At 50.1% G+C, this 9,794-nt stretch overlaps 1 protein-coding gene across 2 annotated transcripts in view; it reads left to right on the top strand.

Annotated features, from left to right (window-relative positions):
* The first annotated feature begins 8,385 nt into the window (after positions 1-8,385).
* Positions 8,386-9,794, top strand: part of ZNF800 (zinc finger protein 800) — a 103,757-nt gene continuing 102,348 nt past the window's right edge. Inside the window, exon 1 of one of the 2 annotated variants that reach the window (XM_069764918.1) lies at positions 8,386-8,516. Coding sequence is in view for 1 of the 2 variants with exons in the window: in XM_069764919.1 (XP_069621020.1) it covers positions 8,487-8,516 (30 nt within the window). In the remaining variant the exon portion in view is untranslated. The remainder of the gene's footprint in view (positions 8,517-9,794) is intronic. The other variant, XM_069764919.1, reaches the window with a different exon arrangement.

Genomic DNA, 9,794 nt, shown 5'->3' with positions numbered 1-9,794 from the left:
GCCTTCACATTCTTAGAGCCCGGAAGGTACGAAACCACAAAATCAAAACGGGAGAAAAATAACGACCATCGAGCCTGTCTCGGATTCAACCGTTTGGCAGACTCAAGATAAGTCAAATTCTTGTGATCTGTCAAGACCACCACGCGATGCTTGGCTCCTTCAAGCCAATGACGCCACTCCTCGAATGCCCACTTCATGGCCAACAACTCTCGATTACCAACATCATAATTACGCTCAGCAGGCGAAAACTTTCTAGAAAAGAAAGCACATGGCTTCATCACCGAGCCATCAGAACTTCTTTGCGACAAAACAGCCCCTGCTCCAATCTCAGAAGCATCAACCTCAACCTGAAACGGGAGCGAAACATCTGGCTGGCACAACACAGGGGCAGAAGAAAAACGACGCTTCAACTCCTGAAAAGCCTGTACAGCTGCAGAAGACCAATTGACCACATCAGCACCCTTCTTGGTCAAATCAGTCAACGGTTTATCAACACTAGAAAAATTAGCGATGAAGCGCCTATAAAAATTAGCAAAGCCCAGGAACTTTTGCAGGCTCTTCACAGATGTCGGCTGAGTCCAAATGGCCTGGACTTTAACAGGGTCCATCTCGATAGTAGAAGGGGAAAAAATGAACCCCCAAAATGAAACCTTCTGAACTCCAAAGAGACACTTTGACCCCTTCACAAACAAGGAATTCGCACGAAGGACCTGGAACACCATTCTGACCTGCTTCACATGAGACTCCCAATCATCCGAAAAGACCAAAATATCATCCAAATACACAATCAGGAATTTATCCAGGTACTCTCGGAAGATGTCATGCATAAAGGACTGAAATACTGATGGAGCATTGGAAAGCCCGAATGGCATAACCAGGTACTCAAAATGGCCCTCGGGCGTATTAAATGCTGTTTTCCATTCATCGCCTTGTTTAATACGCACAAGATTATACGCCCCTCGAAGATCTATCTTGGTGAACCAACTAGCCCCTTTAATACGAGCAAACAAATCAGACAGCAACGGCAAAGGACACTGAAATTTGACTGTAATTTTATTAAGAAGGCGGTAATCAATACAAGGTCTCAAAGAACCATCCTTCTTGGCCATAAAAAAGAACCCTGCTCCCAACGGTGATGACGACGGGCGAATATGGCCTTTCTCCAAGGATTCCTTTATATAACTCCGCATAGCGGCGTGTTCTGGCACAGATAAATTGAACAATCGGCCCATAGGAAACTTACTACCAGGAATCAAATTAATTGCACAATCGCAATCCCTATGAGGAGGTAGGGCACTGGCTTTGGGCTCATCAAATAGATCCCGATAATCCGACAAAAACTCTGGAACTTCAGAAGGAGTGGAAGACGAAATAGACAAAAATGGAACATCACCATGTACCCCCTGGCAACCCCAGCTGGACACAGACATAGATTTCCAGTCCAATACTGGATTATGAACCTGTAGCCATGGCAACCCCAAAATGACCACATCATGCAGATTATGCAACACCAGAAAGCGGATATCCTCCTGATGTGCAGGAGCCATGCACATGGTCAATTGGGTCCAGTACTGAGGCTTATTCTTGGCCAAAGGCGTAGCATCAATTCCTCTCAATGGAATAGGATACTGCAAGGGCTCCAAGAAAAAACCACAGCGCCTAGCATACTCCAAGTCCATCAAATTCAGGGCAGCGCCTGAATCCACAAATGCCATAACAGAATAGGATGACAAAGAGCAAATCAGAGTAACGGACAATAGAAATTTAGACTGTACCGTACCAATGGTGGCAGACCTAGCGGACCGCTTAGTGCGCTTAGGACAATCGGAGATAACATGAGTGGAATCACCACAGTAAAAACATAGCCCATTCCGACGTCTGTGTTCTTGCCGTTCAGCTCTGGTCAAAGTCCTATCACATTGCATAGGCTCAGGCCCATGCTCAGATAGTACCGCCAAATGGTGCACAGCTTTACGCTCACGCAAGCGTCGATCGATCTGTATGGCCAAAGACATAGACTCATTCAGACCAGCAGGCATGGGAAATCCCACCATGACATCCTTAAGGGCTTCAGAGAGACCCTTTCTGAAGATTGCTGCCAGGGCACATTCATTCCACTGAGTGAGCACAGACCACTTTCTAAACTTCTGACAATATATCTCCGCTTCATCCTGACCCTGACACAGAGCCAGCAAGATTTTCTCTGCCTGATCCACTGAATTAGGTTCGTCATAAAGCAATCCAAGCGCCAGGAAAAACGCATCAACATCACACAATGCCGGATCTCCTGGTGCAGGGGAAAATGCCCAGTCTTGAGGGTCACCACGTAACAAAGAAATAATGATCTTTACTTGTTGAACAGGGTCACCTGAGGAGCGAGGTTTCAAGGCAAGAAACAATTTACAATTATTTTTGAAATTCAAGAACTTAGATCTATCACCAAAAAACAAATCAGGAATTGGAATCCTAGGCTCTGACATCGGATTCTGAACCATAAAATCTTGAATGTTTTGTACCCTTGTAGTAAGATTATCCATCCAAGAGGACAGACCTTGAATGTCCATGTTTACACCTGTGTCCTGAACCACCCAGAGGTAAAGGGGAAAAGAGAGACAAAACACACTGCAAAGAAAAAAAAATGGTCTAAGAACTTCTCTTATCCCTCTATTGAGATACATTAGTACTTTGGGCCACCTGTACTGTTATGACCTGGTGGTCAGGACAATAATGGACCTGGTGGTTAAGAGCACACGGAATGACCAGATAGTTACTGATAATTAAGGACGAGCTCTGGGACGTGAGAACTCTGCTGACCGCAATCCCTAATCCTATCACACACACTAGAAATAGCCGTGGATTGCTCCTAACGCTCCCTATGCAACTCGGCACAGCCTAAGGAACTAGCTAGCCCTGAAGATAGAAAAATAAAGCCTACCTTGCCTCAGAGAAATTCCCCAAAGGAAAAGGCAGCCCCCCACATATAATGACTGTGAGTAAAGATGAAAATACAAACACAGAGATGAAATAGATTTAGCAAAGTGAGGCCCGACTTACTGAACAGACGGAGGATAGGAAAGGTTGCTTTGCGGTCAGCACAAAAACCTACAAAAAGACCACGCAGAGGGCGCAAAAAGACCCTCCGCACCGACTCACGGTGCGGAGGCGCTCCCTCTGCGTCCCAGAGCTTCCAGCAAGCAAGACAACAATAAAAATAGCAAGCTGGACAGAAAAATAGCAAACCAAAGAAAATACAAGCAGGAACTTAGCTTCTGCTGGGAAGACAGGTCACAAGAACGATCCAGGAGTGAACTAGACCAATACTGGAACATTGACAGGTGGCATGGAGCAAAGATCTAAGTGGAGTTAAATAGAGCAGCCAGCTAACGAATTAACCTCGTCACCTGTGGAAGGAAACTCAGAAACACCCACCAGAGGAAGTCCATGGACAGAACCAGCTGAAGTACCATTCATGACCACAGGAGGGAGCCCGACAACAGAATTCACAACAGAATGCATTGGCTGCTGAGGTGAATGCACTGGCAGCTGAGGTCTATACACTGGCAGCTGAGATGGAGCAGCCACTGGCAACTGAGGTGAATGCACTGGTAGCTGAGGTCTATACACTGGCAGCTGAGATGCAGCAACCACTGGCACCTGAGGTGAATGCACTGGAATTTGAGGTGAATGCATTGGCTGCTGAGGTGAATGCACTGTCACATGAGGTGAATACACTGGTAAATGAGATGGAGCAGCCACTGGCACCTGAGGTGAATACACTGGCACCTAAGGTGAATGCACTGGCAAGTGAGGTGAATGCATCGGCACCTGAGGTGAATACACTGGTACCTGAGATGGTACCAATCTAACCCAAGAGGTGCGAAACCGGCTAAATAAGATTAAACTAGATAAATCTCCGGGTCCGGATGGCATACACCCACGAGTACTAAGTAATGTAAGAGATAAACCATTATTTCTTATTTTTAGGGACTCTATAGCGACGGGGTCTGTTCAGCAGGACTGGCGCATAGCAAATGTGGTGCCAATATTCAAAAAGGGCTCTAAAATTGAACCTGGTAATTATGGGCCAGTAAGTCTAACCTCTATTGTTGGTAAAATATTTGAAGGGTTTCTGAGGGATGTTATTCTGGATTATCTCAATGAGAATAACTGTTTAACTCCATATCAGCATGAGTTTATGAGAAATCGCTCCTGTCAAACCGATCTAATCAGTTTTTATGAAGAGGTAAGCTATAGGCTGGACCACGGTGAGTCATTGGACATGGTATATCTCGCTTTTTCCAAAGCGTTTGATACCGTGCCACACAAGAGGTTGGTACACAAAATGAGAATGCTTGGTCTGGGGGAAAATGTGTGTAAATGGGTTAGTAACTGGCTTAGTGATAGAAAGCAGAGGGTGGTTATAAATGGTATAGTCTCTAACTGGGTCGCTGTGACCAGTGGGGTACCGCAGGGGTCGGTATTGGGACCTGTTCTCTTCAACATATTCATTAATGATCTGGTAGGTTTACACAGTAAAATATCGATATTTGCAGATGATACAAAACTATGTAAAGCAGTTAATACAAGAGACGATAGTATACTGCTACAGATGGATCTGGATAAGTTGGAAACTTGGGCTGAAAGGTGGCAGATGAGGTTTAACAATGATAAATGTAAGGTTATACACATGAGAAGAAGGAATCAATATCACCATTACACACTGAATGGGAAACCACTTGGTAAATCTGACAGGGAGAAGGACTTGGGGATGCTAGTTAATGATAAACTTACCTGGAGCAGCCAGTGCCAGGCAGCAGCTGCCAAGGCAAACAGGATCATGGGGTGCATTAAAGGGAACCTGTCACCCCGAAAAGCGCGGGTGAGGTAAGCCCACCGGCATCAGGGGCTTATCTGCAGCATTCTGCAATGCTGTAGATAAGCCCCCGATGTTACCTGAAAAAGGAGAAAAAGACGTTATATTATACTCACCCGCTGCTGGTCAGGTCAGATGGGCGTCTCTGGTCCGCTGCGGCGCCTCCCATCTTCATTACAAGACGTCCTCTTCTGATCTTCAGCCACGGCTCCGGCGCACTTTGCTCTGCCCTCGAGGGCAGAGGATCGTACTGCAGTGCGCAGGAAAGGTCAGAGGCCCGGCGCTTGCGCACTGCAGTACTTTGTCTGCCCTCAACAGGGCAGAGCAAAGTACGCCTGCACCGGAGCCGTGGCTGAAGATCAGAAGAGGACGTCTTGTAATGAAGATGGGAGGCGCCGCAGCGGACCAGAGACACCCATCTGACCTGACCAGCAGCGGGACTGCCCCTGGGTGAGTATAATATAACGTCTTTTTCTCCTTTTTCAAGTAACATCGGGGGCTTATCTACAGCATTACAGAATGCTGCAGATGAGCCCCTGATGCCGGTGGGCTTACTTCACCCGCGATTTTCGGGGTGACAGGTTCCCTTTAAAAGAGATCTGGATACACATGATGAGAGCATTATACTGCCACTGTACAAATCCCTAGTTAGACAGCACATGGAGTACTGTATCCAGTTTTGGGCACCGGTGCTCAGGAAGGATATAATGGAACTAGAGAGAGTACAAAGGAGGGCAACAAAATTAATAAAGGGGATGGGAGAACTACAATACCCAGATAGATTAGCGAAATTAGGATTATTTAGTCTAGAAAAAAGACGACTGAGGGGTGATCTAATAACCATGTATAAGTATATAAGGGGACAATACAAATATCTCGCTGAAGATCTGTTTATACCAAGGAAGGTGACGGGCACAAGGGGGCATTCTTTGCGTCTGGAGGAGAGAAGGTTTTTCCACCAACATAGAAGAGGATTCTTTACTGTTAGGGCAGTGAGAATCTGGAATTGCTTGCCTGAGGAGGTGGTGATGGCGAACTCAGTCGAGGGGTTCAAGAGAGGCCTGGATGTCTTCCTGGAGCAGAACAATATTGTATCATACAATTATTAGGTTCTGTAGGACGTAGATCTGGGGATTTATTATGATGGAATATAGGCTGAACTGGATGGACAAATGTCTTTTTTCAGCCTTACTATGTTACTATGAATGCACTGTCACATGAGATGAATACACTGGTAGCTGAGGTGGAGCAGCCACTGGCAGCGGAGATTAATATTCTGGCACCTGAGGTGAATGCACTGGCACATGAGGTGAATACACTGACGAGCTGTGATGGAGCAGCCACTGGCACCTGAGGTGAATGCACTGGCATTTGAGGTGAATGCATTGGCTGCTGAGGTGAATGCACTGGAAGCTGAGGTCGAAGCAGCCACTGGCAACTGAGGTGAATGCACTGGTAGCTTAGGTCTATACACTGGCAGCTGAGATGCAGCAACCACTGGCACCTGAGGTGAATGCACTGGCACATGAGGTGAATACACTACCAGCTGAGATGGAGCAGCCACTGGCACCTGAGGTGAAAGCACTGGCACCTGAGGTGAATGCACTGGTAGCTGAGGTCTATACACTGGCAGCTGAGATGCAGCAACCACTGGCACCTGAGGTGAATTCACTGGCACATGAGGTGAATGCACTGGCTGCTGAGGTCTATACTCTGGCAGCTGAGATGAATACACTGGTAGCTGAGGTGGAGCAGCCACTGGCACCTGAGGAGAATGCACTGGCTGCTGAGGTGAATACACTGGCAGCTGGGATGGAGCAGCCACTGGCAACTGAGGTGAATGCACTGGTAGCTTAGGTCTATACACTGGCAGCTGAGATGCAGCAACCACTGGCACCTGAGGTGAATGCACTGGCACATGAGGTGAATGCACTGGCACATGAGGTCTATACTCTGGCAGCTGAGATGAATGCACTGGTAGCTGAGGTCTATACACTGGCAGCTGAGATGCAGCAACAACTGGCACCTGAGGAATGCACTGGCACATGAGGTGAATGCACTGGCTGCTGAGGTCTATACCCTGGCAGCTGAGATGCAGCAACCACTGGCACCTGATGTGAATGCACTGGCATCTAAGGTGAATGCACTGGTAGCTGAGGTCTATACCCTGGCAGCTGAGATGCAGCAACCACTGGCACCTGAGATGAATGCACTGGCTGCTGAGGTCTATACACTGGCAGCTGAGATGGAGCAGCCACTGGCAACTGAGGTGAATGCACTGGTAGCTGAGGTCTATACCCTGGCAGCTGAGATGAAGCAATCACTGGCACCTGAGGTGAATGCACTGGCAACTGAGGTGAATGCATCGGCACCTGAGATGAATGCACTGTCACATGAGATGAATACACTGGTAGCTGAGGTGGAGCAGCCACTGGCACCGGAGATTAATATTCTGGCACCTGAGGTGAATGCACTGGCACATGAGGTGAATACACTGACGAGCTGTGATGGAGCAGCCATTGGCACCTGAGGTGAATGCCCTGGTAGCTGAGGTCTATTCACTGGCATCTGAGATGGAACAGCCACTGGCACCTGAGGAGAATGCACTGACTGCTGAGGTGAATATACTGGCAGCTGAGATGCAGCAACCACTGGCACCTGAGGTGAATACACTGGTACCTAAGATGAATGCACTGTCACATGAGGTGAATACACTGGTAGCTGAGGCGGAGCATCCACTGGCACCTGAGATTAATATACTGGCACCTGAGATTAATATACTGGCACCTGAGGTGAATGCACTGGCACATGAGGTGAATACACTGACCAGCTGATATGGAGCAGCCACTGGCACCTGAGATGAATGTACTGGCTGCTGAGGTGAATGCACTGGCAACTGAGGTCTATACCCTGGCAGCTGAGATGCAGCAACCACTGGCACCTGAGGTGATTACACTGGTACCCAAGATGAATGCACTGTCACATGAGGTGAATACACTGGTAGCTGAGGTGGAGCATCCACTGGCACCTGAGATTAATATACTGGCACCTGAGGTGAATGCACTGGCACATGAGGTGAATACACTGACCAGCTGATAAGGAGCAGCCACTGGCACCTGAGATGAATGTACTGGCTGCTGAGGTGAATGCACTGGCTGCTGAGGTCTATGCCCTGGCAGCTGAGATGCAGCACCCACTGGCACCTGAGGTGAATGCACTGGTAGCTGAGGTGAATTCACATCACGTGCCAGTGTAGCAGTTAGTGGTAGCGGAGGTGCATACACTGGCAGGCGCAGCTGAGCAGGGCCAGCCACTGGCAGCTATGGTGGAGCGGCACAGCCTGTCAGGTGAGGCAGTGCGGTGAGTGGCCGCCCGGTACCACAGCTGGCCCGCTTGTACCCCGGATACGTGCCTTGTGCAGAGGCTATTCCCCTGAATCCCCTCAGCGTACAGCACAGAGCCATGGTCCCCTGGCCAGGCGCCGCTTGATGACGCGCTGTCTCCTCCTCCTCCTCCCTGCCCTGGGCTGGAGAGTCGGCTGGCTGCTGGCGGGGCGTTGCGCACGGTGAGAGCGCGTCGTTCGGTGGCGGTCTCGGTTGCGCTCTGTGGAGTCATGTTCCTGAGCCCATCTGCCGAGCCTGAGGTAATAACTGTGCGTTCATAAAGCCGCCTGTTTCCCCTTCGTCCTCCGGTATGGCCGCTTCCTGCGCCTGATGCGCCCCAGCGCGCTTTCCCCGTCCGGCCCTTCGTGGGTATATAATGGCTGGTGCAGACCCTCAATGGGCGCCCACTCTCTGCTGTGTGGATGGTGCAGCGGGAGGACTGGCAGCCTGCACCTGCTGCCCCCGGCGCCGCGTCAGTCCCGGGCTTCCTGTAATGGCACCGGCTGGGTTCCCTGCAGTCTGTGCCAGTTGTCAGGCGCAGGAGAGAGGAGGGTGCAGAGCGCAGGTATTCTGCTGCACGACCCCTCTGCCCTGGACCGTGCCCACCCAGGGGAATGTAGACCAGCACCCCGTGACTTGCCCAGAAGAGCCGGGGCACAGGGCGCTTCTCCAGAGCTGTGTGCGCAATGGTGGAGGCTGGAGCGCATGAGCACACAGTGCCCGTGCCATTGTGCTGCAGCCTGCTGGGCACACAGGCGCCTCATGCCCACACACAGGTCCCGGGCATAGCAGGAGGTCACAGGGTGCTGCTGTGTATGACCTGGAGGACATGTTCACTCGTCCTGGTAGAAGTTCGGAAACTTTCTGTATTTATAATTCAATAACGCTCCATGCTGTCAGTGAGTAGAGACCCACTCCTGCCCCTTACCCCATAGATCACTGATGGGTCCCACTGCGGAGCGCAGGCGATCCACCAAGTTGAGACCCACTCCTGCCCCTAACCCCATAGATCACTGATGGGTCCCACTGCGGAGCGCAGGCGATCCACCAAGTTGAGACCCACTCCTGCCCCTAATCCCATAGATCGCTGATGGGTCCCACTGCGGAGCGCAGGCGATCCACCAAGTTGAGACCCACTCCTGCCCCTAACCCCATAGATCACTGATGGGTCCCACTGCGGAGCGCAGGCGATCCACCAAGTTGAGACCCACTCCTGCCCCTAACCCCATAGATCACTGATGGGTCCCACTGCGGAGCGCAGGCGATCCACCAAGTTGAGACCTACTCCTGCCCCTAACCCCATAGATCGCTGATGGGTCCCACTGCGGAGCGCAGGCGATCCACCAAGTTGAGACCCACTCCTGCCCCTAACCCCATAGATCGCTGATGGGTCCCACTGCGGAGCGCAGGCGATCCACCAAGCTGATCACCCTAGAACGCTGCTCTTTTCTGGATCTATATAGGAATGGTTCCCACTCACTGGCAGCAAGCAGCGCTCCCGAAAGTGATGCATTGAAACACATGGTTTGTTCATAAAT

This window comes from Ranitomeya imitator, chromosome 4, assembly GCF_032444005.1.
Source record: "Ranitomeya imitator isolate aRanImi1 chromosome 4, aRanImi1.pri, whole genome shotgun sequence".
Classification (NCBI taxonomy): Eukaryota; Metazoa; Chordata; class Amphibia; order Anura; family Dendrobatidae; genus Ranitomeya; species Ranitomeya imitator.
This window is presented reverse-complemented; position numbering and strand designations above follow the sequence as displayed.